This window comes from Durio zibethinus, chromosome 7 (assembly GCF_047325235.1).
Source record: "Durio zibethinus cultivar Kanyao isolate XHJ-2024 chromosome 7, ASM4732523v1, whole genome shotgun sequence".
NCBI lineage: Eukaryota > Viridiplantae > Streptophyta > Magnoliopsida > Malvales > Malvaceae > Durio > Durio zibethinus.
The window spans coordinates 11,688,668-11,715,585 of NC_143168.1; the positions used below are offsets into that span (position 1 = coordinate 11,688,668).

General features: G+C 30.7%; 2 protein-coding genes across 2 annotated transcripts; both read left to right on the plus strand.

The window, feature by feature from the left end:
• Window positions 1-5,100: 5,100 nt before the first annotated feature.
• On the plus strand, window positions 5,101-8,146 carry LOC111277652 (putative arabinosyltransferase ARAD1). The gene is made up of 3 exons (XM_022864048.2): window positions 5,101-5,932; window positions 6,904-7,157; window positions 7,433-8,146. Exons 1-3 carry the CDS (start codon window positions 5,302-5,304, stop codon window positions 7,982-7,984), a joined length of 1,437 nt encoding a protein of 478 aa, XP_022719783.2. The 5' UTR covers window positions 5,101-5,301; the 3' UTR covers window positions 7,985-8,146.
• A 14,321-nt stretch (window positions 8,147-22,467) lies between these two features.
• LOC111277816 (GDSL esterase/lipase At1g29670-like) lies at window positions 22,468-25,320 on the plus strand. The gene is made up of 4 exons (XM_022864234.2): window positions 22,468-23,232; window positions 23,803-24,036; window positions 24,151-24,397; window positions 24,855-25,320. Exons 1-4 carry the CDS (start codon window positions 22,816-22,818, stop codon window positions 25,088-25,090), a joined length of 1,134 nt encoding a protein of 377 aa, XP_022719969.1. The 5' UTR covers window positions 22,468-22,815; the 3' UTR covers window positions 25,091-25,320.
• The last annotated feature ends 1,598 nt before the right edge of the window (window positions 25,321-26,918 follow it).

A 26,918-nucleotide genomic window follows, 5' to 3' on the forward strand; every position in this document is an offset into this window, starting at 1 on the left:
TTTTGTCTTCTTGTTTCCTTTTTCTTTTATTTATTTGTTGTTCTTTTGAATTTCTGCTATCAATAGGCTTTCAGAGCTTTTAGTTGCTGCTATAATGAAATTCTTGTCTTTCTTGTAGTCTGCGCTGTCTGCTAAAGAAATATACACTTGGTAGAAAATTGGGTTATCTATATATATATATATTCCATTAGTCAAAGCAGTGATTGAAGTGAAGATTTACAGCCGCTGCATGTAGTTACTACTAATTGTTTTTTGAAAGTATCATTCGGATTATCATTTGTAAGTGGCAGTCGAAACCAAGCATTCATATTTTCTAGGTGTCTAATAGATTTTGAAACATATTTTGATTTCTTTAAACACAAATAGATTGTAATAATACTTATTTTTTCATAGAGTCTATAGATGAAATTATTCCACTAGTCATCCATGAAATTGACCATGAACGGTAAAATTGTCATTATCAGCTCATTTATGTATGTAAGATAATAATGAGTGGCACTAAAAACAAAAAAAAACAGACTCCTCTGCGTTGATAAAAAGGAAAGATTTTAGATGATGCTGACGATTGCGTAATCCTGTATGACCACTGGAACAATTTTATGCCGAATCAAACAAGATGAAATAAAACAAAATAAGAAAGTGAATTTTAAATTTTAAAGATGAATTTTAAATTTTATATTAAATATTATTGGGGTATAAAAAAGTTTATATCATTTTTTTTTTGTGAATTATGTTTTGTAGGATAAAATAGTGAGATCAAGAGGTTAGAGCGGATAATACCTCACAAATGTATAAATTTTGATGGTTAAATTGATCTGAGACATCGAATGAGTGGATACCTGAATCTTGGAGCCGCGTGAGTTCGAAGTTTAATTTTCGGTCCGTGACAAGTGATATCAAAACTAGCCCTATACCGTTCGATCCACGTTAAGCACATCGAAAAAATTAGACAGAATGATCAGTCTTCGTGACGAGAACATCACGAGATTGGATAAAAAAAAATCACGAATCTAAAAAAAAATCTTGAATCTTATATTAAATATAATAAAAAAATCATTAAAATATAAAAAGTTTCACATTATTTTTTCTTTATAAAATACCTTTTATCGTGAAATAAAAAAAATCAAAATATATAATATTTCAAAAAAATATAAATTTTATGCCTGAATTTCGAAATCGCGCAGAACTCGAAATCGACCCGTAACACAAGAACATGAAACATAGGGGTACCAATTTTCGAGGTGAACGGAGGTAGAATAAACAAAATAATAATATAATAATAGTATAAAAATTTACGGTACATGGAGAAACATTGGTTTTTCAACAGTAACAAATTGACAGCTATGTTCCTTGGGCTCTCCTTGTCCACGTTCTAACCGAAACAAGCTGGATGTCCCTCTCTCCCTGACTTGTATACTTAAATGTTTAGTTGACCCACTTACACGGATGCTTCTGTTAAGTCTTCCAGGAGTCAGCAAAAGAACCAACCAAGGAAAATAAGTTGACTACAACGACTCTCGTTAAGCCCCAAACTTACCAAAACTGAAACAAAGCTTTCCAGGTGAGGTCCTCAGATCTCAGCTTCTGCTTTTTTTTTTTCTCTTTACTATCGTGTTTTACTTTATTTTGTTATGTGGGGTTTTGTTTATGTATAGCTTCATGTATTTTTCGAATTCTTGGTTTTGGTTTCCTTGTGTTTTTCTGTTCATGGGAACCCCAAAAAGGAAGGCTTTTAAGATGGGTTTCGACTTTTATCTCTTTTTTATTACTGTAGAAGTGAAACAAAAGGCAGGGAGGTAATTGAATTGGTTTGATACGTCTTTTTTTTTTTTTTTAATGATTTTGGGTCGTTTGTGGAATGTTGGATATGTGATTTGCATGTTGAACAATACCTGTATTTCAGATTCTCTTTTAAAGAAATGAATTAGTCCTATCTTGGATCACGAGGCAAATTAAGCATAGTCTGGTGATATTTGGTTTTAATAATGAATGTAAACGACTGTTCTTGCTAATCTTTTGTCTTGTTGTTATTTGGCAATTTAGCATATCATACAGAAATTGCAGTTTTGTGTTTTGCTATAAATTTTGCTTCAGATTTGATCATAAGCTTTTTGAAAGAAAAAGCATAACTTACAAGGGATAGTGTAGTATCAATGCTGCAAGGCTAGCGAGGTTGTTGGGCCACAGGTTATGCGTAGGGTTTGTTGGAAAATCATGGTGCAGAACTAAACATATTCCTCTCCATTCATACATTCAGCACGCTTGTGATTCCAGGATGATCAGAGTCAGTTCTATTTCCTTTTAAGAATCAGTTGAATAGATCCTTTCATTATTAATATAATTTATATCAAGTGTGTATATGGAGATATGAACGACAAAAAAGTTTTCCTAGTTTTTTGGTCAACCCAAAGACTGTCATTCTTGAAACTAAGAAAACAAGTTTGATTTATAGCATGTATGGTTTCTTGTACGCATTACAATTTTGGTGGAAAGACCTGCTAAGAAAGTATGCTTAGCCTTGGTCTTTTTGATGTTGGCTGGGACATGGGGATATCTTCGATTGTAGTCATTTACATAAAGACAGAGTATGTATATTTGTCCCCTCACCAGAACATCTTTAGGTATGTACATTTGTTGCATTCATCTGTGAGTTTGATGCTTTAGTCTTTTTTCACAGAGAATGATGCAGATTTAGATGCTTTCTAGCATTTTGCATGCCCAGTTATGTATGGGCAACATACGAAATATCTAGAAAGGAAAGGGAAATTAGGAAAGTAGAAGATATAATGATGATGGTGGACTGACACACATGCATAAGTACAAAAATTAGGAGATAGGGTCTTCCTGTTGATTGTCCTGACAAATTTGATGATGCTAGGCGAGGTGCTTCTGAAGCATTTTGAGTTTTTTTAATGGAAAGCCTTTTTGTAGATTCTTCTATTTTGTTGTCTTCAGAGTTGTGATTCATCAAAGTTAAAGTTTAAAATTTGCCAATAGCCAGTTGAAGAGAAAGTGAAAAGAAAGGGATGGTGGTATAGCAGACGGGGGCTTATTCTAGCTTTATATTCAGGAAAGAGCTAGCTTAATAAGTAGTCAAATCACCGTTGGTGAACTGAGAAATGTTCTGGTTTGTCCAGAATTTCAAAAACGAAGAATGGTTCACTGGTTTAGCTTGTTATTTGGAAGTTGGATAATGTTGATAAAAATTGCAGGAATGTTATCAAGGCGTAAGGTGATAAGGTTTTTGCATTTTGCTTTCATTCAATTAATGTACCATAGGCTTTGATAAGTGGACAAGCATTCTCTATGGGACAACTGTTTCTTTTTCTATTTTATTATTGCTAGATGCTAATATTTAAACTTAAAACATACCCCAGTCATATCCAGGCTTAGAGATTTATCCTTTTTTCCTTACAGATCAGGGCTAGCAAGCCACATTCTTCCCTTGTCTGTAACTTTAAATAAAGCCTTTCTACCCAGCATTGACTTTAGAATGCAGAATGCCCTTGAAATGATTTACAACTATTTTTCATGTGGGCACTTTCTGGTTAATCAAGATTAAGAGTCTCGATGTTGGGCTCAACTTAGTTTTTTTTTTTTTTTTAATCTTTTGCATTCCATCTGCAAAACACTTCTAAAGGTAAAATGGTAATGGAAAAGCATGGAAGTGCACTACCAACTTGATAGAAATTCTGACAACTGGGTTAAAAATCAATGATTGATTCTCCCTGATGATTGTTAACATAGAATGACAGTCAGGCTTGACTTTGATTAATTTAGTTTTGCTTGTTATAGATGCTATACATGCACTTTAAATGATAAGACAATGGACTAGTAGCTTCTTTAGTCTTCCTATTCAAAATTATTCTTTCTGCTGCTGCAATTGTGTGAATTTTTTCTTTAAATTTAAGAGTTGTGTTTCCTTTTTGTTCGTATAATTTGTTATTAGCTTTTTCTTTTCAACAATATTTTAATTTATGGAACACATATTTTATCGTCATATATTTTGTTCTACTATTGCAGGATAGAAAGGCAATCTCTGGTTTGAGGGTCTCCAAAACCATAACACGAGTCTTGCATGTCTGGTGTGCCATAGTGTAGAAAGTCCATCACTCTTTTAGGAGTTACTCTGTTTCAAGTTCAGACAACGAGGGAAGATGTTCAGCCATTGCTAACTGCTTGGCCCGGAAATCATATCTGCCAGCTGCGAGAGCAACTATAACATCAACATCCAAAGTCACCCCACAACCAAATTCTCAAAACACCATTGGAATGGCAGGTCCCCAACGGCTGGTGCGTAGTCATGCTGTGAGGAGGGATCTTGTGAGAGACTGGAATTTTGACGAGGTTTTAATGGAGCGCTAGCTTGTTTAATTTGGGGTAGTATTGGGATAGCGTTAGGCCTTTATTTTGCTACTGTTTATTTTATATTAGTTTGCTATGGCTGCAACTGAACTTGTCTGGCATATGTAACAATCTGAGAAAAAAATGATTGAATGTTAAAAACATATCACATTTTCTTCCTCTTTCTCTCTTCTGCTATTATTTGTTTAGGTCTTGGTAAAGCATGGCTTACAATCTTTATGGCCTCCTCATCACATCATCCCACTACACATTTGGGTTAGATTAGAGAGGGTGGAACCGAGCAAGTATGCCTCAGGTCAGCCCTCATTTTACAGCATAGACAATCTTTTATGTCCCTTTGTGCCAAATGGGGCAGTCCACTTGATTAACCCCTCGTGGCATGGGAAAACATCTGTCTATATTTTACAAATCTGACAAGAGTTGAGACCGGCTGGTTTTCATTTTTCGGATGATGATGATGATCACATGTATAGTTTGGTTGAAATTTAAATTTCAGATTATGTGCAAAACTTTAAAAGAAAGCTGAGAAAATTTACAAGAGGTATTCTCAATTGCTGCTCAAGTTGAGTGTCATGGTTTTAGAGGAATTATAAATCTTACCTCAGTTGAATATTAAAATTAATTTTAAAAAATAAATATTCACGCCACTTTTAGTTTGAGAGGTGTTTTTTATGAGATGAAATTTTTTAACGAGATCAAAGTGGATAATATAAATGAGGCTGCCAGCAACGATTAGGCCATGTTTTGTTTGACAAAATATTTTGTCCCAAATTCTTAGGGTAATCCTCACACTGGTCCCCTATGTAGGCTTCGCCCTCCCTGGTCACTACCCCAAAAATAAAAGGTTAATCATTTCGCTGCCAAATCTCCATGCTCAACATGAGTCATAGGCAGCAGATAGAAAGAAACTAAAGAGCAAAGCAAAAGCAGAAATAAATGGCAATGAAGAGCAGCACAACAACAAGAAGTAAAACAAAATCTCTGTTTCTCACATTCACTCTCCTCTCCCTTCTCACCCTTTCTCTTTTCATCATCTTCACTTCCCACACTAGTCAACCAACGAATTCTCTTTCCCAAAATACCCTTCTTTCCCTCCAAAACTCCATCAAAGTCTACGTTGCCAACCTTCCCAGAGCCCTCAACTATGACTTGCTTGAACAATACTGGGCTTCCAATCACCCTGATTCTCGCATCCCCACAGACCCTGACCATCAGATCTCGACTACCCATTCCTCCAAATCCACGAAATACCCTCCTTATCCTGATAATCCATTGATCAAGCAATACAGTGCGGAGTACTGGATCATGGGTGACTTGGAAACCCCTCAAGAAATGAGAAGTGGATCTTTTGCTAAAAGGGTTTTTGATGTTAATGAGGCTGATGTTGTTTTTGTTCCTTTTTTTGCTACTCTGAGTGCTGAGATGGAGTTGGGATCGGGAAGCGGTGCGTTTAAGAAGAAATCTGGGAATGCAGATTACTTGAGGCAAAAGGAAGTGATGGATTTTGTGAGGAATACTGATGCTTGGAAACGGTCTGGAGGACGGGATCACGTTTTTGTTCTCACCGGTAATTTCGATTTTGATTTTGATTTTTAAATCCATTTGCTTATTGTTGCTGTACAATTTTCAGGGAGAATCATTGCCTAAAATGCTGTGTTTGATAGATGAATTCTATTATTGTATGGAAAGTTCCTTGATGAAGGTTAGATTGTGGGCTAGAGGATAGCGTGCTAGTCAATTTGTCATTTGCCACTTGGTAATTAAGTCTTGTGATGACACAGGAGCTAGTGTTGGGCAAAGTGAGCTTGTAGCCTAGCCCAAAATTTGTCACAAAAGAGAGATAGAGATAAACTACATAGCCAGAAGAGGGAAATAGTTGTGTCATTCAGCTTGTTCAGAAAGGTGTGGCCTATTGCACTAGGATCTGGCATTGTGAAATTTATTTAGCTAGCTTTAAGTTCTGAAGAATTAGTTTTAGGTATATATTGGTTGAAATCTGTGAACTACTCTTATGCACTTTTAATTTGGACTTAATTCCTTCTCCTCGGTAACAATGTAAGAAGGAATGAGAGAAATTGATTCAGGGGAGCTATTTTGTCACTTTTGAATTCTTACAGTTTTTGTACTGTTTATTGTCTTGGAGCTTGTTGGTTATGTACCATTCTACTTTCCCTTGTCTTTTATGGTTTAATTGTGTAATCACTTCTTTTAATCTTTTTTTCTTCCTATATTTCTTTTCTTTTTTTCCTTTATTATGGATTCTTCCTATTCATCTAATTACTGTATCGTTGTTGACTCTTTACTGTGAAAACTATTGTCTCTTTTAGGGTCGTTTATACTTAAACATGCCATGCCCTTGATATTAGCTGTTCATTTAAGAATTTTTTGATTTATTGATATTTTACCATCAGTGCCAAAATAAAAAAAAAAAAGAAATGAAAAAGGGAAAAAGTGGGAAATTATGCTGCTTGCTTTAAAGCTTATGATTTAGTCTCTCGATTGTCAGGTTATGTTAAACCTTGAAGCATTCTTTGACAGACCCAGTTGCAATGTGGCATTTCAGAGCGGAGATAGCCCCGGCTGTCATACTGGTTGTGGATTTTGGTGGGTGGTATAGGCTTGATACAAAATCGCCCAATGGTAACTCACCAGACATGATATATCACACCCAAGTTTCGTTGCTTAAAGATGTGATTGTTCCATATACCCATCTCCTTCCTAGGTTGCGGTTATCAGAAAACCAGAAACGACACACCCTCCTTTATTTTAAGGGAGCTAAACACAGGCACCGGGTTAGCATCTAACAACATTGGATCTAGCTGCACTGTGGTTTCCCAGCCTATCATCCTATAAATTAAAATTGGTTTACTTGACTGTTGTTTATACGTATGACTGTATAATGAAGGAAAATAATATTGCTTTCCCTCTTGAATGGATACAGTTCAACTGTTAGCTTCCTTTGCTGAGTTGTTGAGAAAGTTCAGGCTGGGCTTTATCACAGCTCTTACTGAAATCTTCATGTCTTTTCTCTGCTTGACTGTGTTGCTTATGTTATTAAAATTCTCAGGGTGGCCTAGTTCGGGAAAAATTATGGGACTTGTTGGTTAATGAACCAGGAGTTATTATGGAAGAAGGGTTCCCTAATGCCACTGGAAAAGAGCAGTCAATTAAGGGGATGAGATCATCAGAGTTCTGCTTGCACCCAGCTGGTGATACTCCTACTTCATGCCGACTTTTTGATGCCATCCAAAGTCTTTGTATACCCGTGATTGTCAGTGACAATATTGAGCTCCCCTTTGAAGGGATGGTGGATTACTCCACATTTTCAGTATTTGTGGCAGTCAACGATGCATTGAGACCAAATTGGCTTGTTTCTTATCTTAGAGGCTTTTCTGAAAAACATAGGGATGAACTTCGTCAAAATATGGCTAAGGTGCAGCCTGTTTTTGTGTATGATACAGGCCATCCAGGTGGTATCGGGCCAATTCCTCCTGATGGTGCTGTAAATCACATCTGGAGAAAGGTTCATCAAAAATTGCCAGCGATTAAGGAAGCCATTGTTCGAGAGAAAAGAAAACCAGCGAATATATCAATTCCTTTGCGATGTCATTGTACCTGAACGTATGATTCTTCTAGTTTTTCCCCTGTACTTGATTCTTCTAGTTTTTCCCCTGTACTTGATTCTTTTTAATCTTGCATGATGCTGTAGCTTTTTCAAAGGATGCATAATGCTGTAGTTGTTAACACAATGAAAAATTAAAAGCTATAAATTACCATGAAATTGTTTTACCAAACCATTTAATTGACCTATTGCATATTTCAGGTCATTGCTTGTTTGGTTTTTTTGCCTTTAAAATAGTTTGTATGATCTGCTTTTGCTAAGTGTATTTGTTACAGGTTGAAACTTAACCTCTAGATTTGTGTGGCTTCAAGATTCGAACATAAACTCATTCGGTTTCTTATATCAGCTTAACGGTAACGGTTTATACTCTTGTGAGATATTATTCGTTTTGATCTTTCTGGTCTTATGATTTTGTCTTACAAAAGGTGTTTCACAAAGAGGAAGCGATGTGAACCTTTATATTTCAAGATCAACTCTTGTACTTAATCGATGTAGGATTCTTAACTTCATTTTAGGATCGTAACATCCTCCCTTACTCCAACGAGGGTTCACCGTCTTTGGTGGCACATCTCTAGTACCTCATAGAGTTGATTTTGATGCCATTTGTCACGGACTGAGACTCAACTTTCAAATCTGGGTGACTCCAAGATTCGAACATATACTTATTTGATGTTTCAGATCAATTTATCTGTCATGATTCACACTTTTGTGAGGTATTATTCGTTCTGATCTCACGATTTTATCTTACAAAAAGTGCCTCGCAATAAGAAAGAGGTATAAACCTTTATATCTCAAGATTAATTTTGATACTCAATCGATGTAAGATTTTTAACTTCACTTTAGGGTCGTGATATATGCCTATTGTACGAGCAAAACCAATTTTGTGGCTATTAGTAATTTTTATAATGATCATGAACATATGCATATCTAAAAATAGAATATAAACATGCATATAATTTGCAAAATACAATTAACAAATAATAACTAAAAGGTGAATCACACAATTGCGTCAAAAAGAGTCCAAATCTGGAGGTGGTGGAATCTCGATCAAATGGTTCGGGCCAGGCTGGAACACATGCGAGTTGGGTCACGGGTGCTGGACGTGGGTGGCGTCTGATGTGGGTTTGACTGAATGGTAGCTGGTTTGGTAATTTGTTGGGGGAAATGGGAGGTTCCCAATGATAATTTGCAGGCTGTGTTTGGGCGCTTTAGATAGAAACAGCAGAAAAAATATGAAACTGGGTTTTAAAGTGCTCATAATTCAGTTTTAATCAATCAAATCGATTTAATTTATTTAATTAATGAGTATTGAATTAATTTCTGTCGGAAAATAATTTTAAGGTAAAAACAGTAGAAAAAAAATATAAAACTTGATTCGGTTTCTTCACTTTGGTTTTTCTGGTTTTAGAAATTCAAGTTTCAGGGTATCATTCTAGAATTCTAATTTATGATCGTAAATTGGATTTGTAGTGCACGAATTCTTAATAAAGTTTTATTTAATTTTCACTTGCAAGGTAAAAAAAAAAAAAAGGGTCAGAATTTAATTGCATCCTTAGTTAATTACTTTTTAAAAATATGTAAAAAGAATCCATCATTTAATCATGAAAAATTCCATCAAAGGTATATAAGCTTACATGTATAAACTTTATTTTCTAATATAAGGCCGGGAGACTACCTATTTTTGATGAAAATTTCAAGTTATATACAAGCAAGCCTACATAAAACAAATTTATTTTTGTCAAAATGTTAAATTTTTAATTTCAATGATTAAGATTTAATTTTTGACACCTGTAAGTAATAAAAAAATGGTAAATTTTTTAAAATAAAAACTTAATCATAAATAAATAAATAAATAAATAAATAAAAGAGAAAATTTTAATTTTAAACTGTCATATTTTTCCCTAATTCCTTAATCAAACAGAACCTAGCATAACGTCATTGAACTTTATAAAGCAAAATTTATTTGGCCACAATCTTCAAAAATCAAATTAGCTAGACAATTTTCATTAAAAAAAATGTTTAATGCATAGCTAGCTCAAAATATAATACTAGAGTTGATCACCTGTCTATTATTTTTGCCTAGAAGTTTAGATTATTTGGAATAAATGATCCAAACCAAATCATTGGCGATAGGAGTGGCTGCAAAATCATCAAAATTTTTTTAGGGTACAAAGTGTGATTAATTACATCCATAGTGGTTAGCTATAAAGTCTCGTGTCCTCTAAATCCAATTAAATAAGAGTACCTTTGTGGCATTTTTTATATTAAGATATCAGTTTGCTTATAGTTGATGTAACCTTATTTGATTTTCTATATATCACATTATTTTTGTTTTTATTTTAAAAGTGTTAATGATTCGTGTTAGATAATATAGGAATGAGATATTGATTCGTAGTAAACCATACCAGATAAAATTTATATGAAATTTTTTTACGTGAAATTCGTTAAGTTTTTTTTTTTTTTTTTTAAATAATTAAAAAAATTTAAATTGATAAATTAATAAAATTTAATGTGAAAATCAATAATATATAAAAAATTATTTATAATTTAAATTTGATTGATATTTATATGAAAGTAAAAATTTTATTAATATTTTTATTAAAAATATTTATCTAAAAATATATATCAAAATTTATATATTTAATTTATATAACAAGATTTTTTAATTTATATTTTTGTTTTAATTTTATTTAATAATTTTTAATAAAAAATTTTTTCCTACGTAACGGTGGCACTGGCACCTAATAAAACAACATTGAATACTTGAATTTGAGTGCGTATTTATTTTAAATAAATAGCTTCAAATGTAAGCAAATGTCAATATCTATCCTAGTACAATTAATTTGAAACATAATAATCGATAAATCCACACCACAAACTTCATTTCAAAAGAAAGGGAAATAACAAGTAAGGCTAGACTGAGCTACAACTCTCGGCTAACTAAAAGCGAGTACGAGCTAGAAATATAGCTTCCTAATCCAAAGATCTTTTTGTTGAAGAAGAACTTTTTTTTACTTGAGCATCTGTTATAGTTTTTTTTTTTCCAAGTTTTGTGTTTTTATTTAAAGATGGAGAAAGAAAATGATTTCAAAACGTATATTAATCGTCATTTTTGTTAAGGTTAATAGAAATTGAATTTAAAGGTTTTGACACTTTAATTAAATTATTTCAATTAATTAACGCATTATTTGATTTAAAATGCATCTTTATGAATAATTAAAAATAAAATTATTCGTCTTTTATTAATAAAAAATTATTTTATAAATAAATACATTTCATTGCTGGAGAAAATACTTTTTATTCTTTAAAATATGTACTTTTTCGAATCCAACATTCAAACATCCAACTGTCTTAATGTTATATTTATAATAGAAGCTCTTTCTTGTTAGGGCAGTGGATTGCTTTATGTAAGGAATCCGATTTCCAAGTTTATTTTCTTTACAAAAGCTTTCTTTTCTTTCTCAAAAACATGGACTGTCGACTCCTTGTATGGGCCAATTCATTCCACCCACATGAAGTCTTCACTTATTTTTTCTTTTGTGTTTAGAATCAAATCTTACATTCACGGAGCTTCCTTTATGCTATTTATTTATAACTTGAACAAGTTTTTCTTTAAAATTCATAACTTAATCAATATACTTATATTGAAAATCATTCTAACATTAAGAAAATTCAAGCTTGAGAAACTCAAACGATAAAGCTGACGTCCTTAGTGGAATCTAAAAGGTAGTTAACATCTTAATTTCTTCTTTTTGTGTCTCTTTTGCAGGTCTGATGTTACATGTAAAATGATTTGGGAAGCTTTAAACCTAGCTACCATAAACAGAAGAAGGGTTTCAGATACCAGGGATCAAACATACGTTTTCAAGCTTTTCTTAGTTTTCTTAATTAGCTTTAGTTTAGTAATTAGTTCTTGTGGCTTCAACATTCAAACCTGTAATTCACCATCTCTACTGTAGTAATCAGAGGTGAGAACCCTTGGATCGTTTGATCAAGGTTTGGCTGCTAAGCTTGTATCCAGAATTTTTCTCAACAAACCTAAGAGCATTTGTACTAAAAAACTATTTTTGATTTTTGCCCTTCAAAGAATCTAAATGCACTTGAGATCCAAGAAAGCTGATCCAACAAATCTAAATCCTGAGTTCTAACTTGCATTCTCTAATCTAATTTTTTAAGATAACATCCACGAAACATATAATTTTAATTTATTGCCTACCTTCCATTACAAAAGTTAGAGGAATTGGGGACGATCAAAATCATCCCATAAGTGAAAAATTGTCTCCAAAATTTTTGGGATGATTTTTGTTGTCCTTGTTAAGCTTTAAATAAGAATGATTCTTTGAATGAAAATAAGTAACAGAAAACTAAGAATATAGGGCCATAAAAAAAAAAAGAAACATGATTCGATTATGATGGCCTACATTGACGGGAGAAAGGCCGAAAGGACTATATTATTAATAATTTTGACTTTATGAAATAGTACATACAACCTTTATAAGTGGTGGAGATAATATATGAAAAATAATAATGAAAGAGATCTTAAAGATTACAACTGATCATAATTGATTTTGGATATATTTCTAAATCAATAACTAATTGCTCTTTGATTATCAGAATCATCTCATTCTTTTCCTTAGAAAATTTTTGGAAAATCAATACTTTTAAATTGCCCCCACATCTAATCTTAAAAACCTTAACTTGCGAAAACAATATTTACTTATTTCACCTCATCCTTTCTTTGTTCCTTACCAAAGACACAACTTGTTTGTATATTATGTTGACAACACTACATATCTTGATCATCAAGACAGTAAAGGTCGCAATTGGATAGAGCAGGTTGAGTTTAAGTCAGATTACGAAGGAAATTATATAATTTCAAATTTGAGTAATTTTGATTCAACTCATCTTGAGATATTTGGGTTTAAATCTTGGGATTTATACATTTTTAATTCAAATTATTAATTTTTAAAATTAAACTAATTTAAGTTTATATGATTTGAGTTTAAATCATTTTGAGTTGAAATAAACTTGTCAACCGTATAAGACATTTCTTTATACATAGTTCCCTCACTAAGCGTTATAGGTATCATAAACTCCACCAGCTTGGCAACTTCATTATGCAAATGTGCAGTTTTAATCTTACATAAGATCCATCACCACAACAATTCACATATTTTATAGGGTACACATACTCTGGAATGCCATTATCTTGATCTAGAGTAGTACCAAAGTTATGTAAATCTTATCTTTACTGAGAAGGCAGTAGAACCAAAATCAATCCCTTACTTGGATGATCTAGAAGAGAAAGAGAAGCTGAGGCCTAAGGAGAAAGAGACTTTAGAAGGCTCAAAAGCTAAATAGAAGATGAACTTGTTAGAGAAAAGGTTGTGGGTAGTGGAGGAATTTGGTTTTTATGGTTTTATGGATGGTGTTGGGCTCTGTTTAGTCCCATCTGTCATTATTCCTTCAAAGTTCAAAGTTTTGGAGTTTGAAAAATATGATAGTATAAAGTGCCCAAAGATTCATATCACCATATACTGTCGAAAGATGACTACAATGAGAAGCTGTTAATGTATGTGTTTTAAGATAACCTTATTGGCTTTACTGCTAGGTGGTATGTCCAGCTGGACAGGACCTGCATTTAGTCATGGAGTGATATGACCTATAACTTTATCAGTTAGTATTGACATATTATAGATTTAGTTCTTGATTATTTGTCTTTGCAAAATATAGAAAAAAAGGTAACTAAATCATTCAAGGAGTATGCCCAGAGGTGGAGAGACATAGCTATTCAAATGTAACCTCTTCTAACTGAGAAAGAGACCACAATATTGTTTGTCAGCATTTTAAAATCTCATTATTATGAAAAGATGATAGGGAATATAACAAAAAATTTCCTTAACATGGTGATCTCAAGTGAAATAATTGAGAATGCCATTAAGAATGACAATTGAAAGGGGAAGAAGTTTCCACCAAGAAAGCACCAAAGAAGAAAGAAACTGAAGTTCAAGCCGTGAGCTTTGATAGACAATAGTTCTAAGGTTATCAACCTTATCTACCATAAGGTTACTCGTCGTACTATCCTGTAGTGAATAATACCTCATCCTACCCATATCAACTAACCCCACTGCTATCTTACTCACCTACATATCAACTTGTTTTTAGACCCTAAACTCTCATAAATAGCCTAAACACTCAACCTCCAGCAAGACCCCAATTTTGTTTTGTTAACTCAACAAGTGGTTCACGAGAGCTATGAAATACCTGAAAAAAATCCATTGACCCAATCTCTATGACTTATATGAAGTTATACTGAGAGCTCTACAACAATCACTTAATTGCCCTCAGTTGTTTAGAGCTACTCAAGTTACCTTATCCCAAACGGTATAATCCTACAGCTCATTGTGACTAACATTATGGAATTGCTGGACATTCCACTAAAAATTGCACTACCCTAAAGCATAAAGTGCAATGATTGATCAAGGATGAAATGATAAACTTTAATACAGAAGGGATAAAATACCTAATGTTAGTGGCAATCCATTGCCTAATCACAAATGTCAATGCTTTGAATGAAGATTAAGAACTAGTTTAATCTGAAAAGACTTGGTAAGCTTCAATAAATTAGAAGGCCAGATGCCAGATGTCAATAAAAATCCTTCACCCGATCATATGAGGGCCTAATTTTAAAAAAGAGAATGATGTTAAGTCTAGATTAAGAGTTACTGGTCATTTTAAGATTTCTTTCAGAGTAACGTTAGGATTTTTTTTATGCAATAAGATTTTATTTTTTATTATTTTAATAAAGATAAATTGATGCATGCCATTACATTTTCTCTTCCATCTAAGCCATTATTTCATGCTTTGTTATTTATCATATCTTTTTAATCTTATTCTCAAATTTCAAATGATGAATGTTTAGACAATGATAACAATAATTTTAGGATTTAATTTTGAAAACTCATTCACAATGATAAAGTTCAATTCATGGAGATTATTTGAATAAAAAAAAAAACTGCTAGTAGATATAAAATAGATATATCTTAAAGATATGTAGTCCTTTATAAAGATCCATGAGTTTATCTTTGTTCAATAAATGATCTTCAAAGAAAGCATTCTCGTTTGAGATGAAAATAGCCGTCATTCTTTTACCATTGGTAAAACCATTAATTGCTACCTCTTTTGAGCCTATTATGATTTTTTTTTCTAAAGAATCCCAATCAAGGATCACCTTTATACTAAGGGATGAATTTTGAGAAGAATATGCTTGAAAAAAGAAAGAGGTAAAAGATCACAAAAGGTCCCAAAGATAGGATAAAAAAAAGAGAAAAGAAAAACCCTTTACAAAAAAAAAAAAAAAAACAAATGCCACAAATGAGTTGGGCAAAGTAATGAAAATCTTTTTGTGAAGAATAAGATGAATGAAAAAAAAGTAGTGAAATGATGTGGAATAGGGCAAAGCCAAGTTGCATTAAATGATGAGAAATGGTTTTGAACCTTTTGAACATGTGTTTTAATCCTATTTTATCAATTTCTTTCATGACCCCTTACCATAGCCTATATTATAACCTTTAAAAGTTCATTTTGATCAAATGTGAATGCTCAAATTGAATGATCATATGTTAGGCTAAGGCATGCTTGTGATAGAGTAATGGAATTATACTATGTTATTGTGTTTTAGAGATTGATGTGTGAGAGATATCAATAATGGATGAAAAAAAAAGAGAAAAAATAAAAAAAATAAAAAAATAAAAAAATGAAAAAATGAGAAATGGAAAAATGAAAAAGGAAAAAATGAAAAAACTGTAAAAGGAGAGAAAATGAAAACTCAAATTGAAAACTCGAAAGGGCGATTTGGGTAGAAAAATATCTGAGCTTAGAGTTGGATAGACAGTTTGAATATATGAAAGATCAAGGCATTTGAAGATCTTTCAAAGCTGAGGCAAAGTTCAATAGGCTCAAAATGATTTTTAAAGTCAATGGAATAAGATTTTGAAAAAGAATTCTGAATTAATGTTAAGAATTGTCTAAAAATTTATTGTTTAGACATTGTAACACCATTCAATACCATCCTTAGTGACATATTTTGAACTTGTTCTTTTGCCCATTTGTTTTTATACTAGACCCATTCATCATCGATTACTTTTTTTCTAATTCACCTTGTGCTATATTATTTTTGCATCCCTAGAATAAATCAATGGACGAAACTTATTTTAAAATTGTTAATGTTAAGAAGCCTGTGAATTGTGATCAAGTGATGGAAATAATGAGGATCAATTGACTGAACTTGTTCTGAAATAATTAGTGCTGAGAAGCTAAAAAAGAAAAAAAATATGAGATGATGGGGTCTTGAGAACCATGTTACCACATTTAAGTATAATTTTATAACATTGACATCCGTATTATATGTATTATGTTTGCATTGTTGTTTGAAGAATATTTAAGACTTTGGTTTGGCTATGCACTTACATCATGTAATGAATATTTGAATCATAATTTATAATATGACAGACATCTGTATTATTATGAGAATCTAGATTATTGTATTTGCATTATTAAGAAAGTATTTGCATCATTATCATGATATTCTTTACAAAGTTTTGACTTTAATGAAAGATTGAAAATTTTCATAACAAGAGATTTTGAACTTTTAGAAGAAAGCTTGACATTTGCATAGCATGCATTACATTTCTTAATGTTTAGTGCATAGCATACATTGCATGCGAGAATGTTTAGTGCATAAAGCAGGGATATTTCAAGATCCCACATAAAGAAGATAGATATGAAGACTCTTCAATGAAAGAATTTCAAATTGTTATTTGAAGAAAAAAAAACCTTTGAGGTAAGATTATGATCCTTGAAAAAGGAGGTTAAAAAAAAAACAGTTATAAAAGTTGTAAAGTCTTTGCTCAAAGGAGCATTCTTTCAATTTAGGAATGATTTGTAAGACCTCTGGGCATAATCTCTTATAATTTCTTCTGATGATTTATAAAACCTTTGGATAGGATTGTCGAGGAGTTTGTTTATTTTTCAAAGTTGTTGAGCTTCTGCTTAGAGGAGCCTTATTTATTTTTTTAAAGTCGTTGAGCTTTTACTTAGAGAAACTTTGTTTACTTTTTTAAAGTTGTTGAGTCTCTGCTTAAAGGAGTCTTATTTATTTTTTCAAAGTCGTTAAGCCTCTGTTTAGAGGAGCCTTATTCATTTGTAAAAGTCGTTGAGCCTCTATTTAGAGAAGCTTTATTTATTTTTCAAAAGTTATTGAACCTCTGTTTAGAGGAGCTTTTTTTTTTTTCTAAAGTCGTTGGGCCTCTATTTAGAGGAGCCTTATTTATTTTTATAAAAGTTGTGAAGCCTCTGTTTAGAGGAGTTTTTATGTTATTTAAGAAGTTTGAATATGCTTTAAAAAATAAAAAATAAAAAAAATGAGTGTTGATTTCTGATTGGGTTGTTTACGTCTTTGCACAATTTTTATTTTATAAAAAATGTGCAAAGAGGGGGCAGCTGTAGACACCCTAATCTATTTGGAGTTCTACTTGAGTTTAAATTTGCTAATAAAAAAAAAAAAAGGAAAAAAAATCTGGCAAGTTGGGTTTGTGTGAAATTGTATGTGTGGATTGAAAAGTTTAAGTTGAATTAAAATTTGGAGTTAAAATTTAAAGTGGATTCAAACCTTTTCTGGTTTAAGGTTGTTTGAATTTAAACTGTATAAATACATGCCCACACAGAAGGAAAAACACACATAGATAGAAAAGCGGAAAGGAAATCACGCAAAAGAAGCGAGAAAGTAGTAAAAAAAATTTGGAGATTTTTTGGGTTAAAAAGTAGATTTTTTTTTGGAAAATTTTTGGAAAATTTCTAGGTGTCGATTGAATTTTTCGATGACTTTTCGGTGAGATTTTCAGATTTCGATAAGTTTCCCAATTTTCAACTTTAGTTTACAAAAAATTAGTGAACTTTTAGCAAACATCCGGTGACTCAACCCAAATTCCAGTGAGATTTCTAGAATTCGGTGAAGAATTCAATTGGAGTTCATCAATTCTAGAGAGAGGGAGAGAGGAAAAAAAAGGAAAAAGAGAAGGGAAAGAAAATCTAAGGGAAAAAAATAAAATTTGATCTTTTATAACATCTTTAAATGACGTTATTTTTGAGTTAAACGTCATCAGGATCCACGTGTTTTTTTATTCAAGCTGACCTGACTCGAGCGCTCGACCCACCTTCGACCCGTGGACCCATCCTTGGCTCAAGCTGAGTTAAGCTATGAGCCGTGTTGTTACAGCCACTGTGCCTACCTGAAGCTGAGCCACGCCGCAACCACTGAGCTAAGCTGATCAATTACCCAATGATGGATTTTTAAAAATTTCAAATGATAAATTTTTTAAGAAATCTCTAGGTGAGAAATTTCTCTAAATTTATCTTAAATGGTGAAATAATTTAGATGAAATTTCAATAAAAGTAATTGTATTCTTTTCCAAATAAAAATTTTTGTTGAAATATTTGATAATTATCCAAGGATGAGAATCTTAGAAATTTCAAATAGTAAATTTCTTAAGAAATTTCTAGATGAGAAATTTTTTTAATTTTGTCCCAAATGGGGGAAGAATTTAAATGAAATTTCAAGAAAATAGTTGTTATATTATTTTCTTTCAAAAGAGAAATAATTTTTTTTAAAATAGACTCAAATAGTGAAAAATTTAGAAATAAAAAAAATTTTCTAAATAAGCTCAAATGGTGAAAAATTTAAAAATTAAAAAGAGAATATATTTTTAATTTGGCCTAAATGGTGGAATAATTAAATATACTTTTAATAAAAACCAAAATTAAAAAATTAAATCTTTTTTCGATAACAGAACCTCTTTAATAAAATAAATGAGATTCTTGAATACTTTTGAAATGAAGACATAATTTTTAAAAAATCTATCAGATTGATAGAAAATCTTAAAAATTATTTTCAATATTAAAATTACGACCATTAACATCAAAACCTTAAGATAATTTCAAATAAAATGGTACCGTCCTTTGGATGGATATGTGGTGATGCTATAATCTTCTTCATATGTAATTAAACTCCTGAACCTTATTTTGAGACCAGAACCTATTCTTTTAGGCTTTTAGCCAAGGTTAAGAGTTACTTAAAATGATAGATTCATTAGGTGACTAATTACACATAGCTAAAAAAGATTAATGCTGACTATTTGTTAAATCTAGCTATAGATTTATTGATCTATATGTTATGACATTGATTCTAAGATATATTATACGAGTAAATTAAGGTAGAAATTGATGTTCAAATAGTGAGATTGAGCCTAAACAAACATGTATCATATCGATATGTACTATGCATAAACTTATACAAATTATGGAGATCTCTAATAATTATGATTAGTGCACAATTTTATTGATAAGGTTATTTAATTAAGATGTTTCAATGAAAAAAATGCCTTAAATAATTGACGTTAATGATTATTTAAGGTGTTATAAGAACTAAACACCATAATTGATATCATTTAAGGTATTTTTGATGATTATTTAATATATTTTTTAATAAAAAAACTTTAAATTATCATCAATTATGACATTTTTTCAACCTAAATGCTTTAAATGATTTACAATTAAGGAATTTTTTCATGCTAAATGCTATCAATTACAATATAAAAAAAATTTAGTAATAAAAAATCTACAACTGAGTTTTAGTCGCTTTTAGATATGTTTTTTAAAAAAATAATGATTATTTAATAATTTTTTTATTTAAATCAAATTTAAAAATAAAATAAAATTTTTTTTGAAATCTTAAAATAGCATAAGGAGAAATGAATTTTTAATTTTAAAATTTTAAGTATTTTTAAAAATTTATAATTTTCTCTTGTAATCAAATCATTTTGAATAAAATATAAAAATAAAATATTTATCATCAAAAATTAAAAAAAAAATTAAAAAATTTCCTTAACTGAACGCACTATAAGAGATTTTTAATAGCATACTCATCTCGAGTGAAGCAACTACGGGGGCTAGGGTGTTGGGGAGGGTCCAATTGCTGAACATATTAATTTTAGGTGTTAAATTATTTCGTAAGAAAGTCAAGCAGAGGACTGACACAGTCAATGGAAATTTCCCCCGTAGTAATTGTGTCTGCTCTAACAAAACAACACTTTAAATACCCTAATCAATGGACATAGCTACTCATTGTCCTTGAAAACTCACCTCCCTTGTTTCCTCATTTATTACCAATCTCTCTCTATCTGGGAAGTGAACTTCTGTGGCCAAAATTATTGAAATCGACGCTTCATTCATGCTTTTCATCTTTACTTTTGTCAAGCGAGTACTTTCTCCGGCTTTTTTCTTTTTTTGTTTTTTTTAGATTAATCAAAATTATTTTCTATTTTTTTAATATTTAAAATTCTTATTTTTTGTATTTTAAAATTGTTTTGTATTTTTTTATATTTTTGACATCAAAAGCATAGAATTTTAATTTTATAAAAAAATTTAAAATTTAATATTAAATACATTAAAATTAATTTTTTTAAAATTTTGTAAAAATCAATACATAATAAATATTTTAAAACAAAAAAAAAAGAGAAATGAAATTTATATTTTTTTATTCTGTCCAATTCTATAGTATCCAAATGTTATACCATTTTTTCATTTAAGAATATGAGTTTGTTCAACGTACTGCTGGAGACTTTATTAATTTGTACAAATAGTAATAATAATTAATTAATCAATTTTCACTTTATGACGTTGGATTTATATCTTTATTATGTCATCATGAAAATAAATTTTTATTTTTTGTTTTTTGTTTTTGTGTTTTAATCTTCAGCTGATTCTGTAATATGATGTTGAATTGAGATTTTAATTAAACTCATGTTTTGTCTTTTTTTCTTCTAAATGTCAACTAAGCTTTCTGTTATATATATATATATATATTTTGTACTATTTAAAAGAAATTTGATCATTAGTAACAAAGTTTTTTAGAGTATTTGTACAAATTAATGTTGCAAATACTTTTTTTTTTTTTTTTACAGTATAAAAGATATTGTATTGCAATTGAATGTTACAAGATACGTTTCATAACAAACATATAAATTGTTACAAATGCTTTTCTGAATACTACTATTTGAAGCATCTTCTAATAATTTATAACACTTTTTTAGCATAGAAGCCTTATGTTGCAATAGGTGTTGCATACTAATTTTTTTTTAACAAAAAAGGTCATAAAATTTGCTACAAAATACCTTTCGTAACTAACAATATTTGAAACATCTTTCAAGAAAATATAAAATTTCGTTACTAAAAATCACTTTTTATACTAAATTTATAAGGAGGAGCAACATTTTAAATTTTTTAATAATTAAGAGCATACTTGAATTAATTTATACATGTTCTTTTAAAAGTATGTGTTAAGAACAATTGCGTGCCATACCATACTTATATCTCATTCTTTTTTTATTTGGAAGAAATTAAGATAGCTTTGAATACAATTCTTTAAGTAAGAACCATATGTATTTACTATTGAGTTAAACGTTTGGGCGCAATTATATTTCATTCTCAATAGTGTTTTAATAGAAAGATAAATTTATAATTTATTTATTATTTTTTATTTCATGAATTTGTGAGAATTATACAATGCATTAAATGAAAAACATTTTTAAAATAAAATTTTAATTTTTCTTAACAAATCCTATGCATAAAATTTTGGTCCTGTACGGATGAATAGTACATGAGCAAAGGGTGTCACATGGCAGTTGCTTTTTTCTTTTCTTTTTGTATTTTCATTTTTTGCTAAAAAATTTTATATTTAATAAATATTTTTAAAATATTTTATTTTTTTAAAAATGAGACCCACTTTATTCAGAACTTTCTTTTTTTTTTTTTTAAGGATTTTATATTTTTTTATGAAACCGGTTTGATACTAAAGATATGCTATATGTTTATATTTTTTTATTATATTCTATTTTTATATATTTAATAAATATTTTTTAGATTTTAAATTTTTTGTCTTGCCATCTTGATAACAATGGTATGTCATGTATCAAGTTATTTTTTTAATTTTTAATTTTTTAAATATTTATAAAATTTTTATAATATCTTACGTTGAGATGGGTTAAGTAGGCATTTGATAATTTTGTCTTCCAACAATATACCTTATGGCAGTTCGAGTTCTTTAAAGAGAAATGAACTTGAGAGTCGGGTTGGAAATATATTTAAGGTGTTTTACTTGACTCATTTTGAGGTGTATATAAAAATATATTTTTTATTATTTATTTAATTATATATATGTATTATAGTAAGAAATTTAATTTTATTTTAATTTAAAAAATTAATATTTTAAACTTAGTATGAGATGTCAATATAAAATCCTCTATGAGCTATTTTTTTTTCTCATTTTTTGTTTTTTCATTTTTTTCCTTTTTTATTTTTGGTAATTATTTTTTATTGAATAGATTTTATAAATAAAGAGACAATTAAGATATTCAGACGTTATTTCTATTTATTTTTTATCTTTCCTTTTTTAATTTTTTAATTAAATGCATTTTACAAAAAAATAAAAAAATGATAAAAAAAAAAAGTACTCACGAAAAGGCGCGAAAATTCTTTTAGTTATTATAAATATGACATAAAATACTAGAGACTAAAGACAATAGAGAGAAGTTGATACTTGGCTATTTAGTATCTATTACCAAACATCTTAATGATCAAGATTCAAGAACCTTGTTCTCCTATATATATAAGACATGTATAAGCCTCTCCTCTCATTCCTCCACAGAAATACCAACTAGTTATCGTTTAAAACAGCGGAAGACACCTAAAAAGCTTACCTCTTTCTCAAAATAATGGCTAAAACAACAGCAACTGGGCTTATCATCCTTTTCTGCCTTCAATTCTTGGTCCGTCTCTTTCCATGCCATGGCACTGATCATTGCAGCAGGGTGAAAGGGAAGGATGGAAATGATGAGATCAAAGGGATGTTTGTATTTGGAAGCTCTTTGGTTGACAATGGCAACAACAACTACCTTCGAAACTCAACTGCTAAGGCTGATTTCTTACCATATGGGATAGACTTTCCCTATGGACCATCTGGCAGGTTTACAAATGGGAAAAATGTCATTGACCTTCTTGGTGAAAAGCTTAAGCTTCCTTCTCTTATTCCAACCTTTTCTGACCCTTCAACCAAGGGAAGAAAAGTTGTTCATGGTGTCAACTTTGCCTCTGGTGCCTCTGGTATTTTAGATGATACTGGTTTTCTTGCGGTAACACCACAAATCTGTTTACTATATCACCATCATTTCACCAAAAGCACCCTTCACAAATCACAATCATTATATATATATATCATCACCATCATCATCATCCTTCGGTTTTTTGGTACCATTTTTCCTATTGTTAAATTTTAGGATGTGTTGGTTAGAAAATTAAACACAGCAATACAACAGTTGGATCATTTACTTAATCGTGCGGTGTGACAAATTAAATAAACATATAGGTCCTGGATCATTCATCATAATAGTGATATATGCTGGAATTTTAGGTGTACGCACCGGTCATGTTCTATTCTAATAGCTAGATAGCCATCAATGTTTGCTCATGTTAACATTAAATAAAGCGACATATAAACCTTCCCCTCAAACTTTTTTGCATTGCACCCTCTCTTTAAGGATAGCAGAATCGGTCTTTTACAAGTTCCGTATAGTCCAGGAAGAAAAATTTAGAGCATTCCCATCTCTTAATCCTTGCACATATGTTATGTATATAAACTTTTTGTTAGGGCTCTTGCAACAAATTAAGATAATTGGCCTTTATCAATGTACTGGCATTTACAGGTTCAAGTTATCAGTCTAAATCAACAAATAAGGAACTTTGAGAAGATTACTTTGCCAGAACTAGAAAAACAGTTGGGTTGCGGAAGCAAGGAATTACTCCAAAACTACTTGTTTGTTGTGGGGGCCGGAGGGAACGACTATTCATTCAACTACTTCCTCAGAAAACCTGACAACAATGTCAGCCTTCAAGCCTTTACTGCCATTCTCACCAAGTTACTTTCCCAGCAAATCCAGGTGCATTAACTCATTTCTCTTCTCCTTTTTAAAATCACTAACTTTGAATAGTAATCATTGTCTAAAAGTTGGATAACTTTCAATTTAAATGGATAAATTGCTTGATTTTTGCAGAAGTTGTACAATTTAGGAGGGAGGAAATTTGTGTTGATGTCGGTAAATCCACTGGGATGTGCTCCTATGGTGAACGCAGTGCGTAAGGGCAGGTGCATTAATGCTCTGAACAAGGCAGCTACTCTCTTCAATGATGGCTTGAAGTCGTTCATAGATGTGGCCAAAGCAGACATGCCAAATTCTAATCTTGTTTTTGTCAACTCATACAAGATTATAACCGATATCATCAGAAACCCTGCCTCCAAAGGTAAGATTCATGACATTATTAAAAATATTCATACACAAAGGATTTGAATAACAAAGTCAAATAATTAAAAAATTAATGTTGTTAAATTGACATGTTGGTTAAGTATTTATGCTTCAATTTTTATAAGTATGGTTAAATATCTAATTTAAAATCAATTGGTTATACGAAAATTCTTAACTTGAATACAAGATCACAACAAATTTAATGCTTAATAGATGTAGGATAATATTATTTTAAAAGGTTCCAATAATATGTAGACGAAGACAAAACCTTGTCATGAGTAGAGTAAAAGATAAGGATATAACATAACAAAACCTGATATTTGGTACCATATTAAACTTTCAAACTATCAAATAGGTACTGATAGATATAATCAATTTGAATATAAGATCATAGAAAATTTAATACTTAACATACGTAAGATATTACTATTTTAACAAGTACTTTGTTTTAACAGGTTTCAAAGATGCTAAAAATGCATGTTGTGAGTTGGTGCCATCGATCCAATTAGGAGGCAGTGGAATTTTATGCAAGAAAGGAGGGAAGACATGTGGAGACAGGAGTGGTCATGTGTTCTTCGATGGACTGCATCCAACAGAAGCAGTGAATACTCAAATAGCAACCAAGGCATTTAGCTCTTATCTTCAAACTGAAGTTTATCCCATTAATGTCAATCAACTTGCCAAGCTTTAGATTTCTAGGCTTCCAATGTATATTGGTTTGATTTCAATTACGACATACGAATTATTGCAGCAGTGAGGGATCTTATATATTATCGCTCAACATTAATCAGAGACTCATATAAATAGTTAAGTTGCTCATTAGTTTATGTACGTTTGCTACTTGGGTATGCAAATCAGACTCAAATTAATTGAGTTTAATATTATATAATTATTAATTTCAAATAATAAAGTTTTAATTAGTTTTTTTTTTCACTTGTATTTATTGAAATCAAAGGCGAATTTACGATTATATTATTGTTAATGTTGAATTTTATCATTTTATTTTAATTTTATTAAACTAATACATAGTCATGTGCCATGCACGTGAATACGTGTTTTTCAAAATGTGTTATTACTATATTTTTAAAGTACAGTTGTAAAATATGAGGTTCGTGCCATTATTGCAAATTGTTCTTAATACCCATCAGAGTTACATGGATACTCCAAATGTATATATGTATTTGTACTACGGTTCTAATAGCCTATTCCAAGTGCTATGCCATAAATTTAATCATTCGTGTATTTGTATTTTATAATATAAATTTATTTTATTTTATTTTATTTATATATAATTATTATTAAAATTTTAAATTATATGTTACTTTTGTATATATTTTTTGTATCATATTAATATCGTCTCATTATATTGTATTTTAGATGATCGGATCTATTATTTTTATTAAAATTTATCAATAATATTATGATGGAATAAGATTTAATTATTTATTAACTCTAATTTTACTTTTATTTGATAAATTTAACCCGACAAGAGATAAGTATTGAATCATTATTGATAAAAAAATATATTATAAAGAGATATCTCTCTTTTTTCATTGTGATTGAATAATGTTTAAATTACACTTTAAAAATGATGAAATTTGTAAAAAAAAAAATATTTTTTTTATTATTATTACAAAAAGGAATAAATAAAATAATAAAATAATAAAATAATATCCACAATAAAAAAAAACCTTCTTCCATTTGTTTTCAAAGCTTAAGACCTAAATAGAAAAAAAAAAAAGAAGAAGGGAAGGTTAAGAGATATAGACACCAAATTTGTTCGGATCTTGGTTTAAATTTTTGGATTTTATCGAGCTCACGGCCAAAGCTTGATTTTTTTTTCGAGCCCAAGCCCATCGTTGTTGTTTCATTTTTACTTTTATTCATCAGATAATAATATTAATTTATTAATTAAACACAAAAAAGAAAAAAAAAGGTACGGGGCAAGTGTCATGCCCTGGGCAAGCGCGTCAGGCGCCCAAGCCTAAGCACTAGGGATATTGGTGGGGGTTTGTGCACTAGGCCTTGGAGAAGAGTCCAGACCGCCCGCATAACATACAGGCCTGCTCGTACAGCCAGGTCCAGGCTCACAAGATGCCCGTACCATATTCAAAAAGGCCTAAGGGAGTAAATGCACTTCAGGATCTTGCAGAAGCAATCAGGATTGGCAGGAGCTTTCAGCAAGATTCAGTTGACCCTAAAAATCAGGGATGAGCCTTCTGTATTAATGTGTAATCTGTGTAGTCCTTATTTTTAAAAGATATTGTAACCCCATGATTTTAAAGACTAGTCATAAGTAGAGCTTGGGGCCTCAACTATAAATAGAGGGTTACTTCACCCTCATTTGTACATCATCAGATATTTTGCTTCAATAATAGACAATGCATATTTCAACAATTCTTTTGTTCTTTCAAGCTTGTGCATTATGTCCTTTCAGTTGTTCTAGTACCCGCACGCTTGTGTTTTAGGCTGACTTAGGCTAAAAAGAGGTGATTCCAAGCCTAAGGCCACATGGATTC

Bases quoted from the DNA above. Each gene is read 5' to 3' on its own strand.
- LOC111277652 (XM_022864048.2), top strand. From the start codon at position 5,302: ATGGCAATGAAGAGCAGCACAACAACAAGAAGTAAAACAAAATCTCTG. The intron at 5,933-6,903 runs GTAATTTCGATT...ATTCTTTGACAG, and splicing joins TCACGTTTTTGTTCTCACCG to ACCCAGTTGCAATGTGGCAT. The intron at 7,158-7,432 runs GTTAGCATCTAA...TAAAATTCTCAG, and splicing joins GAGCTAAACACAGGCACCGG to GGTGGCCTAGTTCGGGAAAA.
- LOC111277816 (XM_022864234.2), top strand. From the start codon at position 22,816: ATGGCTAAAACAACAGCAACTGGGCTTATCATCCTTTTCTGCCTTCAA. The intron at 23,233-23,802 runs GTAACACCACAA...TGGCATTTACAG, and splicing joins ATGATACTGGTTTTCTTGCG to GTTCAAGTTATCAGTCTAAA. The intron at 24,037-24,150 runs GTGCATTAACTC...TGATTTTTGCAG, and splicing joins TACTTTCCCAGCAAATCCAG to AAGTTGTACAATTTAGGAGG.